This window comes from Rattus rattus, chromosome 12 (genome assembly GCF_011064425.1).
Source record: "Rattus rattus isolate New Zealand chromosome 12, Rrattus_CSIRO_v1, whole genome shotgun sequence".
NCBI lineage: Eukaryota > Metazoa > Chordata > Mammalia > Rodentia > Muridae > Rattus > Rattus rattus.
In genome coordinates this window covers 63,232,201-63,259,024 of record NC_046165.1, presented here as the reverse complement: position 1 = coordinate 63,259,024, position 26,824 = coordinate 63,232,201, and the positions used below count along the sequence as shown (strand labels likewise).

General features: G+C 45.1%; 1 protein-coding gene across 4 annotated transcripts in view; it reads left to right on the top strand.

The window, feature by feature from the left end:
* Sacs (sacsin molecular chaperone) overlaps nt 1–26,824 on the top strand; it is an 81,841-nt gene that overhangs the window by 30,532 nt on the left and 24,485 nt on the right. For 3 of the 4 annotated variants that reach the window (XM_032918127.1, XM_032918125.1, XM_032918129.1), the window contains exons 3-7: nt 9,631–9,781; nt 15,456–15,540; nt 17,195–17,280; nt 20,169–20,280; nt 25,513–25,659. In XM_032918127.1, coding sequence (XP_032774018.1) covers nt 9,631–9,781; nt 15,456–15,540; nt 17,195–17,280; nt 20,169–20,280; nt 25,513–25,659 — 581 coding nt within the window. Of the gene's footprint in view, nt 1–9,344; nt 9,554–9,630; nt 9,782–15,455; nt 15,541–17,194; nt 17,281–20,168; nt 20,281–25,512; nt 25,660–26,824 lie in introns of those variants that run through there. The other variant, XM_032918126.1, reaches the window with a different exon arrangement.

The following is a 26,824-nucleotide window of genomic DNA, read 5'->3' as shown; positions in this document are numbered from 1 at the left end:
GAGTCCTGGACTGAATAAAAAGCAGGAAAGGGGGAAGCCAGCAGAATGCCAGCATTCATTTGTCTCTGCTTCCTGCTTGTGGATGCAATGGTCAGCTATCATAGTGCCTTCCTTTCTGTGATAGACTGTAACCTCACAGTGTGACCCAAAATCAAGTCCTCCCTTCTTGTTTTGTCAACAATGGGCAGCTATGAATGGGAAGTCCAAGAATCTAGTAGTTATGAATGGGAAGTCCAAGAATCTAGTAGTTATGAATGGGAAGTCCAAGAATCTAGTAGTTGCTGGTCCCATGAGGCGGGTGTTTCTGCTGGTCTTCTGGGTAAGCCGGAAACCTGAAGAAGTAGGTTCCAACAGATGTACTGGCAAGCATGTGCAAGCAGGCAGAGAAGAAGGAAGCCTTCCTTCTGCCATTGTCCTTCTGTAGGCCTCCAGCAGAAGGTGTGGCCTAGAGTAAAGGTGTTTCCAGAGGACAAACACCTAAGCTGTTCATAGGCATGCCCCACCTTGCCAGGGCCACTATGCCTCAAGATCCAGATCAAAAGCGTGTATCGTCCCATGTCAAGATCCAGATCAAAAGCATGTATCGTCCCATGTCAAGATCCAGATCAGAAGCCTGTGTCTTCCCACCTCAAGATCTGGATCACAGGTGTCCCTCCACCTCTGGATTGCAGTCCGTTCCAGATGTAGTCAAGTTGACGAGTGGGAATAGCTGTCTCCCTGTGCAACAAATTTGTAGTGGATGGGTGTCTTAGTTAGGGTCTTAACTGCTGTGAACAGACACCGTGACCAATGTAAGTTTTATAAAGGACCACATTTAATCGGGACTGGCTTACAGGTTCAGAGGTTCAGTCCATTATCATCAAGGCAGGAGCATGGCAGCATCCAGGCAGACATGGTGCAGGAGGAGCCGAGTTCTACATCTTCACCTGAAGGCAGCCAGGAACAGACTGAGCATCCTCAGGCAGCTAGGAGGAGGGTCTCCAAGCCCACACCCCCAGTGACACACTTCTCCAACAAGGCCACACCTTCTAATAGTGCCACTCCCTGGGCCAAGCATATGCCAACCATCACAATGGGATTCTGGTATGATCGTCACCGCAGTTTTATATACTTAAGCAGAGGTTATGTAAGGAGCCAAATTAAGTAGAATGAACAGGAGGAGCTATTCATAATTTCCCTTGTATGGAAAAGTCATTCCTTTGCCCTTGGCCTTGGGGAACCCATGTTTCCAAAGTCACCAATAACATCTTAGTGCTTTTTTCAAAAGGTGTCCTCAGAGTTTTGGTTCTCTTCACAGAGGGCATGCATATCAGAGCAGCCTAATCAATGCAGACATTTCGCTCATATCTCAATGGTATTTATCTTGGCTAGGCAGGGCAGCCTTACCCTTCCTTTCCCAGCTCTCCAGCTCTGGCCGGTGAGACAGCTGCCTCCTTCCCAGGTAGAGATGGCCCGAGTGAGGAGAGGTGATCTTTGAAGGAGATGGGAGGTTGGACCGTATGCCTTTGGCTGGGTTTGTTTTAGTCCTAGAATTGAGACAATGTTTTAAAAGTGGTCTCAAGACAAGATCTGCCAAAGTCCCGTCCCAAGGTGAGATAAAGTCACCTGCGTGACATGTCCTACGCCTTTGAAAATGTGTTTTATGTTACTAAGCAGCTTTGAGGGTTTTCTGGTTACTGCTTTCTGACATTCTTGCTGACACTTTGAATGTACTCTCCCCCGAGTTTTCCCATCCACTGCAGCACTGTAGATGGCACAGTCAGAAGATTTAGCCATCGTTCCCCATCTTGATAAAACCATCTGCTACAAAGGCTTGAAAAGCTATCGTGTCCTCTGCTTGCCTTGCAGCTACTGTTGGTCATGTGACACATGGTCAATGTCTGATCTTCTGAGGCAGAGCTGCGTTGCTGCAGGTTTCCCTCCCTGGTGGGTTCTTGGTCTCCATGGTTTCACATGTGCTGATCCTTATCTTAAAGGTCATTTCCTTTGTCTACATGGCTTACACCTTTTACTCATTCTGAGGACTTTGAAGGATACCCATACTTAAAATAAATACTATTGTGTGTGTGGGGAGTGTATGTCCTGCACTCTGTGTGGATTCCAGAGGACAATGTTGTGGGGTTGTCTCTCTCTTTAACACAGGCTCTGGGGAATCACAAGTCATTAGGCTTGCAAGACAAGCCTTTACCATGCAGAGTCAGTTTCTAGAACACCCTCACTTTAATTTTCAGGTAATAGCCTCGTACCGACTCACTAAGCAAAGGAGCAATGATCGGCTCTATTTTTGTCTCTGCCTAATTGGTGAGGGGAAGAGGCGATAGTTCTCTACTGGGAAGACAAGCCGCAGGACTCAACTCACAGACCCTCGGCATCCTGGGAGTGGCTCTCCTCCCCATTCCAAGCAGAAGAAATACAAATATTAAAACTTGTTTTTTCCAAGTTTTCTCGGCATTTTATTCCTCCTTGTTTCCTCCCTCCTAATCTCTCAGCCCAGTAGATTTCCCTAAGGGGCCAATCAGATGGAGGCCTTTTCTCATCTGAAGTCCCCTCTTTGCAGATGATCCTGGCTTGAGGCAAGTTGATAAAATCTAAATAGGACACCCTCTTCCCTCTCCCCCTTCCCATGCGTCTCCCATTTCCCTTTCCAGCTCCTTTCTCTTTTCTGGAACAACACCTTCCCCTTTCTCCTCCCCCCTTTCTCCTTCCCCCTTTCTCTCCTTTCTTCTCAACCCCCACTTTCCTTGCCTACCTTCCTTTCCTTCCTTCCCCTTCCCTCCTTCCCTCTCTTTTCTTTCCCTCCTATTTGTATTTTCTCTATTCCCCTTCTCCATCTTCCCTCCCTCACCTTTCCCTGCCCCTCTCCTTCCATTATCTTTTCCCCTTCCCTGTCGTCCATAGTTTCCTTCTTCTTCCCTCCCCCTCCTTCTCCTTCCCTTCCCTCCCCTCCCTTTGTGTCTTCCATTGTTTCCCTTCCTCTTCCCTCTTCCCTTCTTCCTTTTTTCTCTGTCCCTCCCTTTCTTATTCCATTTCTGTTTCCCCTCCTTCCCATTACCACCCCTCTCTCTTTTCTGCCTCTTTGCCCTTCCAGTCCTCTCCTTCCTTTCTCTCTCTCCCTACCCTTTTCCACTTCCCCTCCCTTTCCCCTTCCTCCCTTTACCTCCCGTCCTTTCCCCCACATCCTCTCCCCTTTCCTCCCTCTCTCTGCTCTTCTTCCTGCCTTTCCCCTCCCTCACATATTCTCTCCTTTTTTCTTTTTTTTGTCTTCCATCTCCTGTTCTTTCCTGGCTTCTTTTCTCCCTTTCTCCTTCCTTCCCCTCTTTCTTCATAACCCTCGTCACACTCTCTCCCTCTTATTTCTCAATGCTCTTTTTCCCTCTCCACCCTTTTCTCTCTCTCTCTGTGTTTCATTTCCTTTTCTTCTCTCACCCCTTCCTCTTTTTTGACATTTTATTTATTTACATTTCAAATGTTATACCCTTTCCTGGTTGGTTTCCCCTCTGCAAAGCCCCTATCCTATCCCCCTTACCCTGCTTCTGTGTGGGTGCTCCCCCACCCACCTACCCACTCCTACCTCACTGCCCTGGCGTTCCCCTGCACTGGGGCATCGAGCTCTCACAGGACCAAGGGCCTCCCCTCCCACTGAGCCCTTTCATCTCCTTCTTAGTCCTTCCCCTAACTCCTCCTCTGGGGTCTCTGTGATCAAGATGGTTGCCTTCAAGCATCAGACTTCAAGGATCCGGCAGCGCCTCTCAGGAGACAGCTGTATCAGACTCCTGTGTGCTTTTCTTGGCTTCAGCAATGGTGTCTGGGTTTGGTGACTGCATGTGGGATGGATCCCCAGGTGGGGCAATCTCTGGATGGCCTTTCCTTCAGTCTCTCCCCTTCCTTGCCCATCGTTTCCTTTTTGTCTATCCCCTTCCTTCTTTCCTTCTCACTCACATTTCCAGCCCCTAGCCCTCCGCCGCCCCCCTCCCTTTGAATCCCCCTTTTCACTCCCTTCCCCTTTCAATCCTCCTATCCTTTCCCTAGTCCCTTTCCCCTCAACCCCTTCTCTGACCTCTCCCTTACTTTACTCTCCACATTTCCCCTTTCATTTCTTCTTCCTGCACCCTTCCTTCCTTACTCCTTTGCTCTCTCCTTTCCTTCCTCCCATCTCCCCTTCCCTTTTCTCTTCCTCCCCTCCCCTCTCTTCATCATCCCTTTATCTCCCCATCTTCCATTCTCCCTCATTTCCCCTCCATCCTTTGTCTCTTTCTGCCTCCAATTTACCTCCCTCCACTTTTTTCTTTCCACCTCTCCCCTCCTCCCCTTCCCTCTTTCTATCCATTATTTCCTCTACTTTTAGCCTTCATCCATTTCCTTCCTGTTTTCCTCCCCCATGCCCTTTTCCTTCTCTCTCCTCCTTTTCCTGTTATCTCCATTTCTTCCTTTGCCTCCCTTTAAAAAATCCTGTTCTTTCTTCCTTCATTCTTTCCCTCCTTCCTCTTGCAGTTTTGTTTTTCCTCCCTCCCTCCCTCTCACCCTCTCATTTTTCTCTCCCTCTTCCTCTGTCTCTCTCCTTCCTTTCTTGTGGTGGTTTGAATAAGAATTGTCCCCATGGGCTCATATGTTTAAATTCTTGGTCCTTAGTTAGTGGAACTCTTTAGGAAATGTCTTAGTTAGAGTTTCTATTGCTGCAATGAAACGCCATGGCCAAAAATCAAGTTGGGGGAGTGTGGTGGTTTGAATATGCTTGGCCCAGGGAGTGGCACTATTAGGAGGTTCAGAGAAGTAGGCCCTGTTGGAGTAGGTGTGGTCCTGTTGGAGGAAGTGTGTCACTTTTGCATTGAGACCTTTCTCCTAGCTGCCTAGAAGACAGTCTTCTCCAGCAACCTTCAGATCAAGATGTAGAACTCTCAGCTCCTCCTGTGCCAGGCACTGCCAGGCTCCTGCCTTAATGATAATGGACTGAACCTCTAAACCTGTAAGCCAGCCCCAACTACATGTTGTCCACTTAAGAGTTGCCATGGTCACAGTGTCTCTTCATAGCAATGAAAACCCTAACTAAGACAGGGAGGAAAGGGTTTATTTGGCTTACACTTCTACATCACTCTTCATCCCCAAAGGAAGACAGGACTGGAACTCAAGCAGGGCAGGAACCTAGAGGCACGAGCTGATGCAGAGGCCATGGAGAGGTGCTGCTTGCTGGCTTGCTTGGCTAGCTTTCTTACAGAACCCAGGACCACAGCCCAGAAATAGCACTACGTACAATAGGCTGGGCCCTCGCCCATCAATCACTAATCAAGAAAATACCCTATAGCTCTTATGGAGGCATTTTCTCAATTAAGGTTCTCTCTTTTCAGATAATTCCAGTTTGTGTGTCAAGCTGACACAAGGTTAGCCAGCACAGGAAGGATTAGGAGGTGTGGCTTGTTGGAAGAAGTGTGTCACTGGGGGTGGGCTTTGAGGTTTTAAAAGCCATTATGAGACCTTAGTCTCTCTCTGTCCCTCACTCTCACCACACTCCAAGCCCACCCACCTCCTGCTTGTGGACCAGATGTGGGTGCTCAGCTACTGTACCAGTGCCATGCCTACTTGCCTGCTGCCTTGCTCCCCTCCATAATGTTCATGGACTCACTCAATGAAACTGTAAGCAATCCCTCCCCCGATTAAATGCTCTCTCAAGTGACCTTGGTCATGGTGTCTCCTCCTCTACAGTCCACAGTGACTAAGATACTTTCCTTATCCATCCTTTTCTTTTTTCTTTCCTTCCTCTTTCATTCATTACTCCCCTCCCTTCTATTTCTTCTTCACCTCCTTCTCTTCCTCTTTCTCCTTTTCCTTTCCATTCTTTCTATTCCTTCCCTCTGTCCATTCAGTCCATTTCCCCCTCTTCCCCTCCTTCATCTTGCTTCTTTCCTTCCTTTTCTCTGCTAGTTCTTCCTTCCTCCTCCCCTCCTTCTTTCTTCCCTTTTTTCTCCTCCTCTCCCACCTTTCCTTCACTTCTCCCTCTCTCTTTTCCCCCTTTCCTCTTAGCCCTCTTTTTTCACTCCCTTTCCTCCTCCTCTCCCTCTCTTCCTTCCCTCTTTCCTCCTCCTCTTTCTCCCACACTCTCCCCCTTTCCTTCATCATCTTCTCTTCCTTCCCAGTTTCTCCCTCCCTCGTTCTCTTCTCTTTCCTTACTTACTCCTTTCTTCTCCTTCCTTCCTTTCTTCACCCTTTCCTCCCCTCCCCATCCTTTCTCTTCTTTCCTCTCTATTCTTCTCTTCCTCATTTTCTTTATTTCCACCTTCCTTTCCCTCCCTCTCTTTCTCCCCTCCATTTAAGCCTCCCTCTTTCCCACTTCTCGTTTTTCTCTCTCCCTGTTCCTCTCCCCTTTTATCCTTTTCTTTCATTTTCTCCTCCCTTCCTCCTCCTTCCCTTCTCCCTCCTTCTGTGCTTCCTCATAGTCCCTGTCCTTTATTCTTTCTTTACTTTTCATCTTTTCTTCCTGTTTCTTACAATGTGGATGTGAAAACAAGCGTCATGTATGTTGTCTCTGGGTCCCTTTCTTCAATGCATGGAGCTATGTAAGCTCCTCTTCATTTTCTTCAAGCCTCTAATTAAGGTTTTCTCTCAGAGTGGAACAGTTCAAGCACTCACCTTCACTGTGGACAGTCTTAAATGGCGTGTCTTGCTACCTGACGTTACTAATGTGTCTACTTGCTTATTGTTTCTTTCCCTTCCTTGGAATGTAAGCATAAAATTGGCTGCTTTAGTTACTTTCATTGTTTATTAAAATATGGTGTTTCTGGATCCCCACCAGCACTATGTCTCCTGCATGGGAGGAGCTCGCAGGGCAGAGTCAGTCTTTATTGTTTCCAAGCTGCACGGTTTTCAGGATACTTCAGATTCATGAAGATCCTCACTAAAGATGGATCCCCCTCAGTAGAATATGCATGGCCCATGTCCATGCATGTGCATATGTGCACAGATGTGTGGCTTGTTTCCATCCTTTATTTCTTCACGTTGTTTTGAGAAAAGGTCTCTGCACTGAACTTGGAGATCACTGGCTGACTAGACTGGCTGACCAGTAACCTCAGAGATCTGTCTAGCTCCACTCAGCCCCTGCCTTCCTGAATACAGAAACCAGGAAGTGCCTTTTATGTGCAGGGGTGGGGAGTACTAGTTCAGATCCTCACACATACATGGCAAGCACTTTACCCACTGATCCATCTTCCCAGCCCCGGATTCCTTGTTCTCTGAACTCATTTATTTATTGATGGCTTCTGTCAAAATAGCCATGTCATTTATTTAGGTGTAAGACATATTGCAAGGTGTGGTGGTGCATACCTTTAATGAGTTCAAAGCCATCTAGGTTTATGTAGTAAATTCTAGGCCAGCCAGGGATACATGGTAAGACTCTGTCTCAAACAAACAAACAAACAAACAAACAAACAATAAGTCCTTGCGCGTACAGAAAGTAGAACCCCCACCCCACACAAATAGACTAATGATTATCGTGTTGCTACTTTGCCACTTTGTCCTAGTCACCTGCTAGCTGCTCAAGTTTATCTTTGCAGTCTTTTGTATCTTATTGCTACCTGCCAGTCAATATGTAATAGAAAATCATTGTAAGAGGACTCATGTGGTCACTGCCCTGCCGCCTGCCTTTCATGTTTCTGCCTCCAAACCTTGACAGCTGTTCTTATCAACTTTCTTTAGTGTCTCTGTGCTACCTAAAAATATTGGGAAAGAAAGGGGGAAACCAGCTCACTATATGACCATGTAGCCTATCCTAGCACTTAGGAGGCAGAGGCAGAACAATCCCAACACTTCAGAACCTCCCCATGCTTTGTCTCAGCAAACAAAATGGAAAAGATATTTTAATATGGCCACCTCAGAATCATTTTTGAATACTGCAGTTCTGTGGTATTACAGTCATGATATTGGGTAACCACCAGCATGTTCATGTCCAGAATTCTATCTGGTAAAATTGCAACCCTGTGTCTACTCAAACAGTTACTTAGGATACGCTGTCTCACTCCTTGGGTGTCCTTGTCATTCAGGAATGTAGCCAGTTGGGATACAGTAGTGTTTCCCGTGAGGAATGACATTGTGAGATGTGTCCCAAAGGCAGTCTGCTCTAGAGGTTCAAAGCTGCTTCTGATCAGCCTCCTCGTAGGCTGACTCTGCCTCTCTGTGGCATGCCTGATGGCTGAGGTCATCCCTTCCTTTCAGGGTTTCCACTCCTTGCCTGGGTTCTATTGTTACAACATCCTGCTTGGTGCCCAGAGAAAGACCTTATGGGAAGGCAGAGGAATAGGGGTGCATCCTGAACTCCGAAGACTTTTAACCTGGAGATTTGTCATGGTACATGTGGTACATGTCACATCACAGGTGCTAAGCATGGAGTTTGGGAGGGGCTTGGGATGGGGAGAATCTGACTTCATAGAGAAAATTCCATGTTTTTTCCTATTTGTTGATATCCTGATGCATTCACTTGTACAGGCTTATCTGATTTAAAAATCAAGTATTTGTCTACCGGGGTTTCTAGGCAGGATCTTTTTACTGAGTTTCTGTATTTTCCTCTAATTGATGAAACTGACTCCTCCCAACTGCGAAAGTAAAGATTGACTAAGATTATGACTAAAGAGCTCTCAGGGTAGTTTTTACTCCTAACGATGGATTCTGACTATATGGAAGGGAGCAAAGAGAAGTGGTAATATAATTTTTAGGGTTAACTCTAAAATGGCGTTTTTATTCCAGGAGAATAAGTCAAGTAACAGGCGTTTACTATTAACACCGTGTGGCTTTTGCGTTGCTGTAATAGATGAGTTTGTTTTGCTATTTTCATCAGGATCTGAGGGAAGTTAAGTGGAAGAAGGTATCGGGTGAGGCGTAGCTTTTGGGGTAGTGCAGCTCCTCAGTATAGTTGGGTAAGGTAGAGTCAAGCTGCTCTTTGCACTCCTGTGTGGAGGGTTGGTGCTGCTCCTTAGTGAATAGCCGGGGAGAGAAGGAGAGGCAAAAGCCAGCCCCAAGCAAGGATCCTAGCAATAGACAGGCTCTCCTGGGAGGGGCGTGGCTTGGCGCCGGCGCAGGGCGATCCTTAGCTTCCCCGGAACGGGGAGGGGTCCAGGCGGGGCTTTAGTCTCCTTAGAACACCCGCAGTCTGCGAGGTGTGTCAGAGGAAGGCGTGGCCTGAGGAGGGGGCGGGACCGTCCTTTGGCATCCAGGAGAGAGGCGGAGCCGAGGCGGGGCCTGAGGCTCCTCCAAGAACAGTAGCGGCTCTTAGGGCGCGTCTAGGAGGGCGTGGCTACGCGGAAGGGCTGCTCCCCAGATAACGGTCCCGGGGCTGCGCATGCCTGCGGGCGACGCCTGGATGGCCCTTTGCAGCCCGGAGCGCGCGGCGCGCTAGAGCTCGCTCCTCCTCCCCAGCAGCGCCTTCCTCTGCCCTTCTGCGGGCTGCGGCAGAGCGCTGCGGCGGTACAGGCCTCTGCCATGAGGATCCCCGCCTCAGGGCCAGTGGCGGGCCTCTCGGAGCGGCGGGGCTGGGCGTGAGGAGGAGGCCTGGGGAGCCCGCCATGGGGGACAGGTGATGAGACCCCGGGAGGGAGGGCGGGCAGGCCGGCCGCGCGCGAACCCCGCTGACCGTCCCTTTGCCTGTCGCAGGTGGGTCCGCGTGACCGTGCTCCGCGGCTGCGTGGGCTGCAGGACCGTGGCGGTGCCGGCCACCGCAACCGGGCGGGACCTCAAGGAGCGCATCTTCGCTGAGACCGGCTTCCCGGTGGCGGAGCAGCGACTGTGGCGCGGAGACAGGGAGGTAGGTCAGCGCCAGGCCTGCCCTCTTAGATGGGCGCAGTCGCCTGCTGGCGGCAGGAAATTCACCGGCTCCTGTCTGTCACGGAAGACTGATGCTCAGATGATTCAATAGAGCTTTGTGAATAGCTGGAGCTTGGGAATGGCAGGAGCGCCATTGTAGGTTGTTAGGGATTTTTAGTTTTTTTGTGTGTGTGTGTGTGTGTGTGTGTGTGTGTGTGTGTGTGTGTGTGTGTGTGTTGGGGGGTTCATTTACAGTTTCCACATTTGTGAATCTTCACTGCCTAACACGAAGACACGATTTTTGATGGGCGTTGTGAACCAAGGAATTTTTAAGTTTCACAGACATCACCATTCATAGAACGGAATCATCATTTATAGTTTTCAGTTTCTAAGTTTAACAAGAGTCGTGTTTTTAAAACGGCCTATTCTGGAGCCCTTCCCACTCCCTTTGTGGTTCTGGGGCTGAGACCTATGGCTTTGCATGTGCTGGGCAAATACTCCACACCAATTACTTTGAACCACAGAAATGTACAGCTGAAAAGGGTCTTCAGACATAACTTAATACCCAAACTGTTATTTTGAGGAAAAAGCCTAAAACTTCTGAAGTGCTAATGAGTGACTTCATTCACCAATACTTAGGAAGGCGAGAACATTTCACATACTCAGTTGTAGTCTTAAATGATGGGGCAAGTCCTACAGTTACAGTTTTCTTGAGAGAGAAGTTTAAGTTTTATTGGAAATGCTCTTGTTCTTTAACTCTAATATCTTTCCTTTCTTGTGTGATAAAGGCCATCATTTCCAGGACTTAGAAAGTCAAATAAAATTACAGGAGTAACTTAAGTATTGTGGATGCATTTCTAGTTGGGTTTCCATACTGCTCAATTCAGAGCCCTCCAGGGTGGTCTTGAATTCTTCTACACCTGGGTCAGTTTTCTGGTTTCCTGTTCATTAGACATAGATTTCTGATGAATGAGCTCTCAAGCGCCTCTACAGACAGGTCATTTCTTATCATTTTCCTCGGGGGTGTTGCTGCCGTGCAGACATTGGTTTGCCCAAGGAGCTGAGGCAGAAGTGCAGAGGAACACACTGCTAAGGCTTTCTTTGTCTGTGCCACCTTCATTCTTACTCGCCGCCATGGGTCTGCTCTTCGGTGTCTATGCCCACTCTACTCCTGGGTCCTTTGTCGTTGTGCTCCCTAGATGCATATGCTAACATGACTCGGTTGTAGCTCTTGACACTGGAATAGTTTCTTGCAGGTGCCTTTGCAAGACTCAGATTTGGGGTGGTTGAAGTGGTCATATTGTTTGGGTTGGGTGGTTGTGAGGGTGAAAGAGGCCCAGGTGCATCACTGATCTGGTTTGAGGTCATGAGGTTCTAGACTAAGGCTGTGAAGGTGAAGCGGAAAGCAGGGGATGGGGGAAGGGAGATGCTCAGTGCTGTGCCAGCCTGGCAACTGAACTTAAGCCGGGAACCCATGTGAAAGTGGAGGGAGAGAGCCATCTCTATAGGCTTGTTCTCTGACCTTCACACATGTGCCCTCCTCATACACACATAACACACCATACACACATATATGCATACCACACACAACCACACATACCATATAAATACACATACCAGACACCCACACAACATACATACATACATACATACACACACCACACACACTACACACATACATACATACACATACCACACACATATTCGCATACCACACACAACCATACACACCACATATATATACACATACCAGACACACACACAACACACATACAAAAATACATATACCACACATACTACACACATGCTACACACATACATATACACATATACCACACAATACATACATATATACCACAGACACTACACACAAACCATACATACACACATCACACACATATACCTTATGCAAACCACACACATATACATATATACACACACATACTACACACACCATATATACATGGATACATACACACATACCACACACACTACACACATACCATGCATACACACATATATACATACATACACACACATACACACACCATACACACATACAATACACACAACACACACACATACATGCACACACATACCACACACGTACACACACACCATACACATACATATACCACACACACATACCACACACATACACACACACCATACACATGCATACACACCACACCACACCACAGACTACAAATAAGCAAATGAAGGGATGATGTACAGGACACATTGTAAAGGACAGACGTGGGTGGTTGGTACCACATAGATCTAAAGGAAGGAGAGTGGGAGTAAACGAAGGCAGAAGGCTGTGTGAAGCATGTTTGCAAGCCTGGAGTCAGACCAGGAGAGCAAGGGTCCCTTAGCAGATGACAAAGGCAGTTCATTCTGGAAGAAGTGTGGAGCTAGGAAAATGCACAGAATGGAGAAGTGGGTGACCCAGACCCTGCTTGCCACCACCAGGTATGGGTAAGAAAAGTCAGTTCATGTGTCAGAATCTGCCTTCCCATTCGAGAGTCTAGTCAGTCATGGTCTGTGACTCTGAGGACTGAGGCAGCTCACAGCTGCAGATGGAATCGGAAAGAGAGGTCAGAGCTGGAGAGAGGACTCGGCGGCATTTCTCCCTTTCTGTATTTGGGGAGTGTGTGGGAAGAGGATTACAGAGCTCCGTGCCCTGTTCTATGACCTCTACACCCTGCTGAGCTCCAGACACTGTTCTGTGGCCTCTCCATCTACCGCCTGATTTAAGCTCTGAAGAAACCTTGCATGCTGCCATTCTCTCCACCAGTGGGCTTTACCTTTCAGTCCCATGTTGCTTAGAACCTTTTAGATTGACATTATTGAATTCTGACTATTTCAGTGTGAGCAGCAGATGATAACAGATAGTAGATGAAGATTTAGCTTTTCTCTCTTTTTTTTTTTTTTTTTTTTTGGTTCTTTTTTTTCGGAGCTGGGGACCGAACCCAGGGCCTTGCGCTTCCTAGGCAAGCGCTCTACCACTGAGCTAAATCCCCAACCCCTAGCTTTTCTCTTTTAACTCATCACAAGTGTGTCACGTCCCTTCCCCGACCCCCAGCTTTTGACTCTTGAACACCCCTGTGTCTTTGACATTTAGAAAAAGGAAGAGGCCTTGGATGATCTGCAGAAGTTATATTATGATGCTATTTAATAATTTGGATAGAGCCACTACTTGTTAGTAATTGAAGATGCCCATCTGAGGTTCGTAATGGAGAATGAGGCTGGCAAGATCAAGCTTCTGATGATTTTATACTCACTTAAAAACACTGATTCAGGCACTTTGAATAGCAGCTACATGGCATCTGGGGAGAATGGGGACATTTTCTTTGCTCAGTTGTAGTGTCCAGGAGGGAAGGGAAGAGGCCTATACAGACCCCACATCTTGGCACACTCCATAGAGTTAGCACGACTGAGGATGTCTCCACGGCCAGCCTACTTATCTCTTCCCTGTGACAGCAACAGAGACTATAGTCTACCAGATTGTTGATTGTCAGACCTACAGTTATATCTGGTTAAACAGATGCATTTATATTAGGTGTCTAGTTCCTTGTAGTTGATTCTCTTTAAAACCTGGAAACTTCATAGTTTCCTTCCTTTGCACTTTCTGCCATTTTTTTTTCTCCCAGTGCACCTTAGTGATCCCAAATTGGACTAATGAGTGCTGGTCTATGTATTACTTCCTTTTGTAATTAATTAGATGATTAATTGACCAGTGGAATGATCACCCATGAAGACATAATGGGTATCTTTATGCTTGCATTTCATACGCATGTGTAACCTAAATATCTAACCCAAACGATGTTCCACTCACTTTTGCTGGTTGTGCCTGTTAGAAGGAGCTTACCATTCTTTAGGGAATAAGCTGGGCAGCTTTTTTTCACTCAGTATTTCAGTATTAGTATCCATGTAAAGTGTACATATCTCGGCTGTTTGGTATTCATTGTTGTGTGATTGTTTGCCATGCAAATATATGACAGCATTTGGGCTATTTCTCAGTTGGTTTTGTTCTGTTGTTGTTGTTTTCTCTCATTGGTGGCAGTCAGTATTCTCATCTATGCCTCTTTGAGGGCCAGTGTAAGACACGCACTGGTTTTCACAGGACAGTCCCCAGGGTCAGCAGGTGTATGATGTGACCATGCTTTATAACCGAGGACATAGAGAAAGTAAGGAGATCAAATGGGAGATGGTTATTAAAGCCCAGGAGATGTGGATCAGCTGCTGCTGGGAGTGGGTACCTGCAGCTTAGACTGGAGAGACTGGAGCGTATGTGCTTGGGCCTGGAAGTAGCTGTAGAGAGATGTCCCCTGAAGTGACTATTGGTGGTGACATTGTTGGTCGCAGTGTGAAATAAAGATAGGGTGCTAGAGGTTTCAAAAGCAGTGAACTGACAATTTTCCAGGTTGAGTTTTTAAAGCACCCGCCTTTATTAGGAACAGGAAGGCAAGCACTGGGGCATTTTTCAGGGAAGTTACAGCTCACTGTCATCCTTTTAGGGGCATTTGTGGTAATGCTGTCCAAAGGGAATGTCTAGGAACACAATTCTGTGGAGTTCCCTGAAAATAATGGGAAATGCACTGCTATTTTAGGGAAATGCCATGTAGATTAACCCAAGAAAGTCGCCATGCATATTAATATGCCAGAGTTCTGTCCTCTGATCTGTTGCTATCGTTGCCTGGAGCATTGCTGATACACCAAATGCACCTCGATATCACTGGCCAAAAAGGTGTTTGTGTTGATGATCTTACACATATTTGAAACTGAATTTGAGATGATTGGGGCTGGGGGTGTAGATCAGTGGTGGAATACTTGCCTAGCATGTCAAAGAGAAGGCGGGAACAAAGGAAGGGGGTGAACTGTAAGGTAGAAGAAAAATAGATTTGTTTTTATTTGTAATTACTTGAAGGAAAATTCTAACTTAAACTTAGATAATTTAATTATTCCCTGAACTAACATTCTGTTCTGCCCTCTGGAACATTCCTATCAGAACAGCTTATTTCTTGGTAAGGATAGTAAGTGTTACTTGAATGTGTTACTTGAAAGTGTTACTTTGAGGAAGTTTTGAAGTGACAGTACTGATGTTATTGAGAGACCAAATTTTTTTGGGTTCAGACTCCATCTTTGAAGACCTGACCTAAGTTTAAACTCAAGTAAACTAGTAGGCTGGTACCTAGCTCCAGTTTCCAGGTTACCCCCCAATAAAACCTGAGCCTAGCTCAAGTTTCCAGGCTACCTCCCAACAAGAGGTTATTCCCCAACAAATCTGCACCCTCAGGTTACAGGCCCGCCCCTTCCTAACAACCACCAATCAGGAGGAAAGCAGAAATGAAGTTTACGGTATGGCTCCCTGTACCAGCCAATCATGTTAAAGGTCACAGTAGCCCTGGCCCCAATTAGATGCTTGCCAAGCTAGAGACACTCACCCCTCACTTTTCATTTTCTATAAAACCTTGTCCCATGAGTGTTGGGGCTTTTCTCCACCGGAACCATCCTGTGGATCAGCAGTGAGTTAAGCCCATGCTCGAGCGGGTGAATGAAGACCCTGGTGGGGTTGCGTCGGATCAGCTCCTGATTGGTTTTTCAGGGCTCATGAATACTTCCTTGGAACTACATTACGTTGCTTCTTACGCATTTTCTGTTCCCTTTTTCAGATACCTGATTGGATCAAGATTGGAGATCTGACTTCTAAAACCTGTCTTTTTGTAAACCTTCAATCAAAAGGCTTAAAAGGGGGAGGTACAATATTGACTTAATCTGAAGTATATGCTACAATTTAGTCCATTAAAGATTTTAGGGAGGATAGTGGCTGCCTAGAACTGGGAAGAGGGTGAAATGAAGAGGTGTTGGCCAAGAGAATAAAATTTCAGGTTTGTAAAACAGATAAGAAGTGGAGATCTGCCGCACAGTGAAGGGCCCAGCTATGGCGGGCGGTAGAGCAGTAGTATGTACCGGACAGCTTGCTAGGGACAGCCGAGTGTAGTGGCGCTCGCTTGTAATCTCAGTATACAGGAGGCAGACTCAGGCTAGGCTATCTAGCAAGATGCTGTTTCAAAAATAATCAAGCAAACAAATAAAGTAATAACATTGTTAAGAAGGAACATCTTAAATGCTTTTCCACAAAAGGAATAAAGTCAAAACAAAATGGAGTTGAGAGAAACGTTTGATAAGGTGTGGTGATGATGATAGTGACGTTTTGATAGTTTCATGGGTCTATACTGACCTCCAACTTCATGCATTAAGTATTTGTAACGTTTTGTACACACCTCAGTAAAGTAGCCTGAACTAAAGGTTTTATTTTAAACACGAAATGAGAGCATATTATGGAATGCAGGGAGGGGCTGCCCAAGCCAGAAGAAAGAGGTGAATGTAGCTAGTTCTATGATAAGCGAGAGAAATCTATTGATGTAGTCTTGCTTAGTCTTGGTCTTGGTGATGATTGTGTCAAAATTATATAAATCTGTTGGATATGGTTTGAGGATCCCTAATGTAGAAATCTAAAGTAGGCCAAAGGCACCTGGCATGATGCCAACAACAAAAAGTTCCATATTTGACCTCATGACAGTTTATAGTAAAAGCACAGGCACACCAAAAATTTTTTATAGCTCACCCTCAGGCTATGGACCTTAGGAGTATATTATTTGGCCTTGGATTACATCCTTAAGATACTTTAGGGGCTGGGGATTTAGCTCAGTGGTAGAGCGCTTGCCTAGGAAGCGCAAGGCCCTGGGTTCGGTCCCCAGCTCCGGAAAAAAAAAAAGATACTTTATTAACTAGTGCAAATATTCTGACGTCTGAAGAACAGGATTCTCTGGTTCCAGCCTGTGGTGATGGTTACTTTGTGTAAGCACGTTATTACTTTTTATTTATATGCAGATTTTAAATTTTTGTTGTTCTTATGAAAATTTTTCTCCATCCTCCTCTTCACATCTTCCTGCTGAAGACACTTGGGGTAGAACAGTGCAGGCAGGACTTAGTGATTAACCTAGTCAGTCATTGGGCTTCAGCGCCATTGGTCACATCTGAGAGTAATAAGAACATGACAATAGGTGACATGATTTCTGGCTTGTTTTTTTACCACAGGGCAATAAACAGCAGCAGTAATTTAATTGCCTTAGACAATAGTAGCATCTTTGTCCCTCTGCCATGCTGCTTGCTGTTGAATTATCCTTTCGTGAAAGTATGCCTTAGAAAGATCCTTAACACCTGATGGGCCACTTAGTTACGTGTCTTGAGATCTGGTAACACGGAGTTGACTTTGCTGTCCCTTGAGTTGGTCTTAGGATTCTGTTGTGCCATACATGAAACCATGCAACGGAGCCAGATAACCCCCAGGAGGAAAGTCATGAAATCCTATTTTTCTAAATCTTTTAAAATATATTCTGCATTTTAGGTCGATTTGGTCAAACGACACCACCACTTGTTGATTTTCTCAAGGATATTTTAAGAAGATATCCAGAAGGAGGACAGATCCTTAAGGTAGGAGATCCGGCAGAGTCCTGTGTGGTTTACCTTCAGAGGGAAACAGTGTTTGCATTTGATTGTATCACCTTGCCTCCACGGCCACAGTGCACAGCTGAGTGGAGTAGATTGGAGAATACAGTCGGCACGAAGGGGGGAGGGCTTGTGGGTGCAGGACTGCACTAAGCTGCTGCAGGTCACCCTCTTTATAGACAGTTTCCTAGTCTGGGAGTGCTTCTGCAGAGCACTGAGCCCTGGTGTCACACACCAGCCATCAATCAAATGACCAAGAGTTCAGCAGCCTAATGCCAGTCCACCTAGAGGTCAGGATGTAAGGCTTGTTTGGCCTCTGGATTTAGAGGCGTTTGGTGAGGGAGTTTACTTTAATAAGGTAATTTCTTATTTATTTATATACATATGATCACAGTATTTTTTTCTCCAGAATGGAGTGGAATTCTCTTTGTAGTCCAGGTTGGCCTCAGGTTCACAATGCTTCTGCTTCAGTCTCAGTGGTGGGATATGGACATGGCTTAGAATATGTTCTTCAAGTGTGAATATACTCATGAATAGGAAAAAAATAGACATCTACAGAAAAGGCAATGGAAGAAGATTTTTGCAGAAATTAGGTTTGGTGTTAGTAAGAACTCTTCCTAGTGAACTGGGGCAGTAGGTCAGTTACTGTGTATGCACCCTCCTTGTTATTCCCATCTTCAGTGTTTCAACCCTTACTTCTCTCCCAGCTTAGCAATGTTTTAAGGTCTAGTAGCTCATGTCATGCTGAGATAGGCACAAAGGTTGTGCTGTTGGGGCCTGTCTTAGGCACACTGGAGTAGCTTCTTCAGTGCGACTCTCAGAGTCGGAGCCAGTGACTTTCAGGGCAGTGTTCGTAGACGGCTAGTTTGAAAGCTGTTTCTTTATATTGGTTGCTGGAGAAATGAAGGGTATGATTATGGAGTTGTCATGGGGCTGGGGAGGACTGAATGACCCACACAGAGTGACAATTCAGTTGTTGATTACAGGAGTTGGGTCAGAAGAGTAGGATCCTCACATCCAGGAAGAATGTGCCAGGTTGCCTGGGGTTGGCCTCCTTTGCTCTTCTTGTAATGTTTTTATTGTAGCCCGTTCAATGCATCTCCATTCCTTGGGTATTTTAGTGCCTGTAGGTCAACCTCCACCTTCCATGGTGTTTGATAAAGTGGGTCCAGGTTTTTAGGGACCTGCTGCCTCCTGGAATCCATAACAGTGGTCCCCTAAGGGTTACTACCTTGGAGGAGCTCATTAATCCTTACTTGTTGTACAGCGTGGGATTGGCAGTTGGGGCCTGGAACTTAGTGTATTATCTTCAGTTTTTAAATTTTCCTAATCCCTGCTTCCTATAATACACATAAGTCCTGAGGACAGACTCTATGAGCTGCTTTCATTTTTGTAAGCTAACGTAGTATTCTACCAATCATTTAGTTCTTACTGTCCACCTGTCATATTAACATCTTGCTCAGTTTTAAAGACTTTCTTGGACTGAACAGAAAACAAAGGGATCTAAGCCATTAAAACACCTATGAGAAATGGCAGCTGTGTAACTAGGAACCATAGCTGCTAATGGACGTGTGGGTACTTAGAAAAGGTTCGGGTGTTTATATTCAGGGTTAGATGTATGGCTGCTGGCCCAAATCTCCAGCCCTTAGTTTTTTTGGTTCTGAGGCTCAAACCCAGGGCCTTTCATATGCCAGACAAGCATGTACCCTCGAGCTATACTGAAGTACCCACAAGGCCACTGGATGTGCTTGGTGAACCTGGTCAGCCCAATCCCAGCCTGGCTGTTTAAGTCTCTTCTTCCTGAGTTCTCTGACATTCGTACTCTTGTCTTGTGCCATTGCTTTAGTATTGGCTGACGTGCTCCTTAATTTAGTGATTCCAAGGTTTCGGGGAAATAAAAAAGACTTTCCCTAATGTCTGGTGTCGATGAATTATCATGGGGTGATCATGGGGTGATTTTGTGTGTGTGTGTGTGTGTGTGTGTGTGTGTGTGTTCTTTTCTAAACACCCACATATTCAGTTAAAGGGGTGGCCCTCAGTTTGCTTTATTCTAAGTAGGAGCCTGTTCAGGAATTTCTCGTTCGATGCTTTTCCCTCACAGAGCCTATAGACAGGGTGGCTCCAGAGAGCCATTCAAGCTTGATGAGTGTGGGCGCATCTCTGGGACTTGGATCTTATTTCAGCTGTAGCTTGCTTCTAGTTGACCAGCATGTGTGTTAGGAAGCATAGGTGGTTAGGACTGAGAATTTTGTTGATGCCCTTGCCTTTCCTTTCTAGGTCACAGATGTCTAGGCACCCACCACTCACCCATATCCAACAAAAGATCAACCCTACTCCCTTATGAATGGTTCTCGGTGCTAAGACACTTTCTGCCTCAGGCATATCAGGCTGTCAAGAGTATTGCCTATTAAGGGTGCATGAAGACTAATACTATCGAGTATCCTTGTTTCTAGGAGAAAAAAAGGAATCTGGGATTCTTTTTTAAAGTTGGTAAACAATTGAGAGCTAGTGCTCTATTTTTGGAAGCCGTTTGAGCATAGGCTGTCTCAGAATAATCTGTACGACCTTTGAGTTAGAGTAGTCTCCTTTGAACAGGCTTTGGGTGGGTTTGTCGCACTTCCAGGATTTGTAGTCAGAGGTTAGATGATAGCAGTTTCCAAGGTGATTTTCAGGTGTGATGCTGGGAAAGAGTTCCCAGCTCCTGTGTGTGTAGGAGCTTCTTCCAGTAAGGAGCCTGACTAGAGCTTGACTTCACCCATGGAGGGAGTGAGGTTTTTCCTCTTTAACATACTTCTTTTTAGATATTGTAGGTAAAACAAAGTTGGACAGTAGATTACTACATTAATGTAATTTTTGGTGTATTTCATGGTTAGGAATTAATTCAGAATGCAGAAGATGCTGGGGCCACAGAGGTTAAATTTTTATATGATGAAACACAATACGGAACGGAGACTCTTTGGTCAAAAGATATGGCGCAATATCAGGGTAAGAATAAATTGAAGTAATTTTTATCTTTTATACTAATGGTGATTTTTAATACTTTGTTTAATAAAAAGTGTAATTATCGTGTGTACTTCTTGGCATGTTTACTTCAGTGTTGTTGTTGTTTTCCCCTGCTTTTGATGGGAAGACGTTTTTTGCCAGTTGGTAGTAACCTTAGAGAAAAAAATAAAAATTAAATGGCTAGCAATGTAATCACATAGCCTCCCATTCTTGTTGGTCAACCTGTACTTTATATTATGAATAAGACAAAGGACACTGCTTCTATATAAAGATCATCTCTTATGCATTTGGTAAGAAGTTGTAAAAAGCTCTACTTTTATATATTGTCTTCTACTTTTGGGCTGCCCTTCTGCTGGGAGAGAGAACATAGCCTCACAGGAAGAGGGAAGAAGGGGATGAGGGGAGTTGTAAGAGGCATTACCTGTCGGTGCTTGCCAGCTTGTTCAAACTCTGAAATGTGGAAAACGTGTATGTAACTTGGCCCAGCTCTGAAGTTGGGGGTGATTGTGCACGTCATGGACAGCAACTGTGAAAAAGAAGGCTTAGCTCCTTTCCTTAGATGTGGCTGAGAGAAGTTTAGGTAACAAAACGGTGTTTCGTGAAGGTAGTCGCCATTGCTATTGGATACTTAGTGCTTATTGCCATGGCTGCTGTCATTCTGACATTAGTTTTAGGACTTGGCAGTGGAACTTTGATCTGGAAGAAGAGATGTGTATGTTGTGGTAATATCAGGAGGCTTGCACCCGGGTCTGAGTCCTGCCACCTTGCTGACTCTAGTGCTGGCCTCCAGAGTCCAGTCATTCAGTGGTGAGAGGAGCTTGTAGTTTCTTGGCTCTAATTTTATTCTCTAATGTTGCCTCCTGCAATGATGTTCAGTTTGCATTCAGGGGACTGCAGGCCACCTCCTGGTCCTATACAGCCCTATCCATTGCACAGCCCCACAGGCAGTGACCTACTAGGCAGTCCCTCTGATCTCCATGTCCCCCTGTGAAAAACTAGTGACAGAAAGGGCAATTTTTCTTCCTAGTTCTTCTTAGGAGAAATTGGGGGAGAAAATGCTGTGATGGGCTATCCTCATGCCCCAGGTGATCTGTGTTCATTGTTCTGATGTGCTGTGCTGGTGAGGATATGGAGCTCCTAGAAGCATTTGTTCAGGTTTTTTTGCTTCCTGTCTTCAAAGAAAATATTGAAACAGCTGCATATAGTGGTGCACACTTTTAGTCCCAACAATCAGGCTGGTGGATTCTGTGAATTTAAAGCTGTATAATGAGTTCTGGGCCAGCCAGACCTTCACTTAGCATTTCGATATACTACCACCACAACCACCACCAAAAGATTGAAACAGTCATACACATTCCTCCCACGGCTGAGGGATCACCTCACACGGGGAGGTGGTGTTAGGGCCCCTGTAAGCCTCACAGCCAGCAGGGAAGTGAGAGATGAAGAGAGAAATTGGAGTCATCACCACTTTTACAAGCTCTGGGTCAGAACTTCCAGAGTCTGGCCTCAGGGTTTATTTTTCTTACACATTTAAGCACAGTAAAGGGACTGCCCCACCCGGGGATCCAGTCCCTATATGTATGTATAGACCCCAAACCCAGACAATATTGCTGATGCCAAGAAGTGCATGCTGGCAGGAACCTGGTATAGCTGTCTCCTGAGAGGCTCTGCCAGAGCCTGAGAAATACAGAGGTGGATGCTCATAGCCAACCATTGAACTGAGAATGGGGTCCTTATTGGAGGAGTTAGAGAAAGGACTGAAGGAGCTGGAGGGGTTTGTAACCCCCTAAGAACAACAGTACCAGCCAACCAGAGCTCCCAGGGACTAATCCACCATCCAAAGAGTACACATGGACACACCCATGGCTCCAGCTGCATATGTAGCAGAGGATGGCCTTGTTGGGCACCAATAGAAGGAGAAGCCCTTGGTCCTGCCAAGGCTGGACCCCGCCTCCCCTCCCCCCAGTGTAGGGGAATGCCAGGGCGAGGAGTAGGTAAATGGGTAGAGGATACCCTCATAGAAGAAGGGGAAAGCGGGGATGGGATAGGGGGCTTATAAATGGAAAACCTGGAAAGGGGATAACATTCAAAATGTAAATAAATAGAAAAAATCCAATAAAAAAAACTTTGGAAATAAAGAAGTTGTGACAAAGCTTTAGTCATAGCTACATAGAAACTTGCTAGCAAAGTAGCAAAGTACCTGTGACCTTTACAATGTGAGTGAGTTCTATTGACTGATAATAGTGCTCAGGGCAGGGGCCTAGGAGGAAGGGCTTGTAACGAGCACAGCGTAGATTCTATTGATGAAGAATGCAGAGTCCCTGGGGCCTCTTTCATAGGCCTGGGTTCTCTTTACTGAGAGACTAAGCCTAGGCCCAGGGCCTAAACAATGCTCAGGACACTGGGGGATTCCGGAAGGCTGGCCCCATAAAACAGCAAAAGGATCACTCGGTTGTTAGACAACACCCACTCCAACTTCCTGGGTGACCAGGGATCAGTCACTTTTCTTCCTTTGAAGAAAATAGGTCTGAATGTTTAATACGTCTGGTTCTTCCAATTTTTCGTAATCTGTGCCTTCTAGAAAAGTGAGAAGACTGCATGAGCCAGAGGCATAAAGTGTTTTCTGGACAACGGGCATTCACAAGTAAAGTGATAGCAGCCATGACTCCATGCACAAGCTCAAGCCTGATTGTCCAGGACAGAGGGGGAGTAGTCAGGAGTCCCGCCCCTAAGTGAGGGTCTGCGCTCTTAGCTTTCCTGTTGGCTCTAGGAGGGAAGATGACAGTTCCCTCCCCCGTGGTGCTCTGATATGTATAGTACTGGTGACTCTGCTGGGCTTCTCAGTTCCCTTCTAGAGGTCCTAAAGTTGTATAGGTTTTTTTTTTCTAGATTCTGGCAAGAAATTCACTCCCGGGCCTGTTCTGTGATATTTCCTTTGTGTCTGATGTTTTTAGTATAGAGAGAGTGAGTGGGCATACCATATAGTATTTGACAGATGCCATTTTGTATTAGCTGTATTTAGCTATTGGATATTAAGGAGTCATTTATTAGTATTTTGCATATTATGTAAAATTATATATGATATAACGAAGATTAATATTGTAGTGAAGACTTCTGTGTCATAATAGAAATAGCTGACAATTTAGGGGATCTTCTCTATGGTGTGTGCTGTGGTGAGCCTTTATTTATGCCACAGTGGATTCCTAACACTCGTGTGTGGGGAGGCAGAGCTCCACTGTTGGTCTAGAGGAAGAAACTGAGCCTGCGGCTGTCATTGGTAACAGTGAGTGAATCTGGTGACGCCGGACCCCCTAGACCCCTGAGTACTTTTTCACTGCTGTGTGCTTGTCTTTTTCAAAATAGTCGTTGCAGCCTTGATCAATTTCATGTCCTGACTTTGTTTTAAAGACAGCAGTTGCACTAATTAAAACAACCACAACAGGGGTTGGGGATTTAGCTCAGTGGTAGAGCGCTTGCCTAGCAAGCACAAGGCCCCGGGTTCGGTCCCCAGCTCCGAAAAAAAAGAAAAGAAAAAAAAAAAAAACAACACAACAAACACCAGACCAGGCCAACATTCTGTGTTTAAAGAAGCTTACAGAGAGTTGTCCTTTGGGTATTGTGTGTTCCAGTAGTTCATTAGCTTGGAGGTTGCACAGGTCTAAGGATATACATATCTGCTCTGTGCTTTATTGTGTCTGTGTTCTTCTTAAGCGACTTTCAAAGGAAAACATTGATCACATTTAAAGTTGACATAGTTGCTTATACTTAGATAATGTTAGGATTTCTGAAAACAGGTCTCAAAAGAGAGTATTTGCTCAGAATTATACATATAATATATTGTTAAAGAAACCACTTTGGAGGTAGCACTATAATTTCAAATAATCTATTTAAATATTTACCAAATGCATGACTATTTAAATTACACCATCAATGTCTTTTATAGAAATCAAGTAAAGCAAAATCAAAACCACACAACCCAAATATTCACAAGGTGATTACTAATATTAGTAAGCAATTGCTTTCAACTTTATGAAAAAATACAGTGACAAAGTTATTTAGGTTGTAGGTTTTCCTAATACATTATTTTATACATCTAGAGAAGGATCTATGCTTGTCAGACCTTCAGTTTTGAATGAATGAACTTATTCAGTATACATAAAAAGTAAGAGAATAAATAGCAACAAATGGATGGATGAATGGATGGATAGATAGATAGATAGATAGATAGATAGATAGATAGATACAGAGAGAGAGAGAGATGAAAAGCATCACGTCACTTGACTGAAAGCATCCAGCAGAAATTTATTGAGAAAGCCCCTTTAAGACAGCCTGCTGGAGTTCCCAATAGAGAGTCTGGGGCAGAACAGAGTCTGCCCTCAGAATGGTGTCCAAGTAAAAGAACAAATAGCAACTACTAGAGATGACATCATCAAATTGGATACGGTATACAACAGAAAATGACTAGGGATATTGAGGCAGTCAGACTGGAATTCCTCATTGAACTTTCTCCCCATGGATGAGCACAGTGGAACTGGTCCTCTTTCCCATTGCAGAACTTTTCTATCATGGGATAAGTGGTAGTAATGTTGGATAGAAACACTACCTTCTAGCTATTCACTAGGACACAATGTTTTTACCCATGCACTCTTTTACTGTTCTTATCCCTTCCTGTCAGAGTTAGGGGGCCCCAGACTTCCTCACAAGAGGCCTTGGAGAGGCACTGGCACAAGCATGGTTGGGTCTAAAATGGAAGGGGACAGCACTGATCCCGGAGCTAGCTTCTTGGTGAGCTCCAACAGCACATTACAGTCTGATGTGCACTGCACACATTTCCCAGAAATTCCTTCTACAAAGACGATTTAAATATGGGATTCAGAAGAGTTTTCACAGAGTGTGGTGCACTGGGGAATAGCCTTGTTTGCTCTGTATTTTTTGGTATTTAAGTTCCATAATTCTCTTAATTTCTTCTTTCAGAACGTTTGACAAATAATATCTGTCTCTGACTGGTAGCTTTTACCAAATTTATTCTTATTTTTATTTTGAAGACAGCTGAAATAATAATGCAAAATTTAGTTTGTACTCTGTGTCTCTGTTTTCTCATGGAATCATGTTTGTTTGTTTGGTTTGGTTTTGTATGGATGAGTCTCCTGAAGCAGAGCTGTTCTTTCTGGTGTACTCCTTGCTGAGTATCTGCTTGTGCCTTTCAACACCCAGGGTCGGCTCTCTATGTGTACAACAATGCGGTTTTCACCCCAGAGGACTGGCATGGCATTCAGGAAATAGCAAGAAGCAGGAAAAAAGATGATCCCTTGAAGGTTGGAAGATTTGGAATTGGGTTTAATTCTGTCTACCATATAACAGGTGCAGTATTGGGTGTGGGCAAGTGGGGAGTAGAGCCAGCCAGACTATAGATAAATGTTAGTAAATCTACCATGTTTATATTAACATCAATATCTTGTTTCATATTGACTATGCGACATATTAAAGTTATTGTTATACAGTAAAATATGGCTGTCACACATGAGTCTTAACGTATTTATAGATTCATCTTTGGAAGCTCATCTTCAGGGCTCTAAGCGATGGTTTGCTTGTACATGTTGAAGTACACCAGAGGACTACACAAATGTAGAGACTTAGCAGAAATTTAGAGCAGATCAACTGTCCCGTGTGTGTAGCTCAGTGTTTTTTTATCCTCTACATGACAGTGAACACTGATGAGGGCCATTTGCTGGAGGCTCTTCTGCAGTCTGGAGATTTGAAAAAGCCACAGGCTATGCTTTCACAGTGTCGGAAGTCTCTCTGACTTGACTCAGTATGGGTGTGTCATGTGGCATTGTGCAAAGGGTCTACAGACAAATATATCCGACATTGTACTGTTGCTGGGTTTACTGGACATCAGATTTGCTACTTAAGATGAATAAGAATTTAGGTGATTGTCACAGTAGTACTTGCATTTGACAAGTACACATCTTAAAGAGGTGGCAGACTTTACTAGAGTTGCATTGTGCTTGGAGATCAGGGGCTAAAGTCTGAATGGGAGAGAAAACACACCGGAATTACCTATGGGAAGCCCTTTGAGCAGCACCATGGATAAAAGTTTCTTTCAGTGTGAGAAATCTGACAAAGCCAGTTCTGCCAGTGTAGAAATATCACTGTCTTTAGAAGCGGTTGACATTAGCTTAGAGGCCATGTGGTAACGAGTGGCTCTTTAGGAACTGGAGCCGTACACCGTGTGAGTCCTTCCCCTGGAAAGTTCATTGCTTACTGGCTGTGGGGTCTGTACCTGCTCAGTTTCGTGGCAGTAGAACAACCTGCACCGACCTAGTAGAAAGTTAAGTCTTTAATTTCGAGCATAGGGTGTAACTCTTTTCTTTCTAACTGGCCTTATGTGGCAGTGAGCACTGAGTATAAATATCTAAAGAGTATTTATATCTTATACTTAATGAGAATTTAAAGATATAGCACATACTATTACAAAAACATAGAAGTTTCTATTCCTGACTCTTACTAGATTGCCTCAAACCAG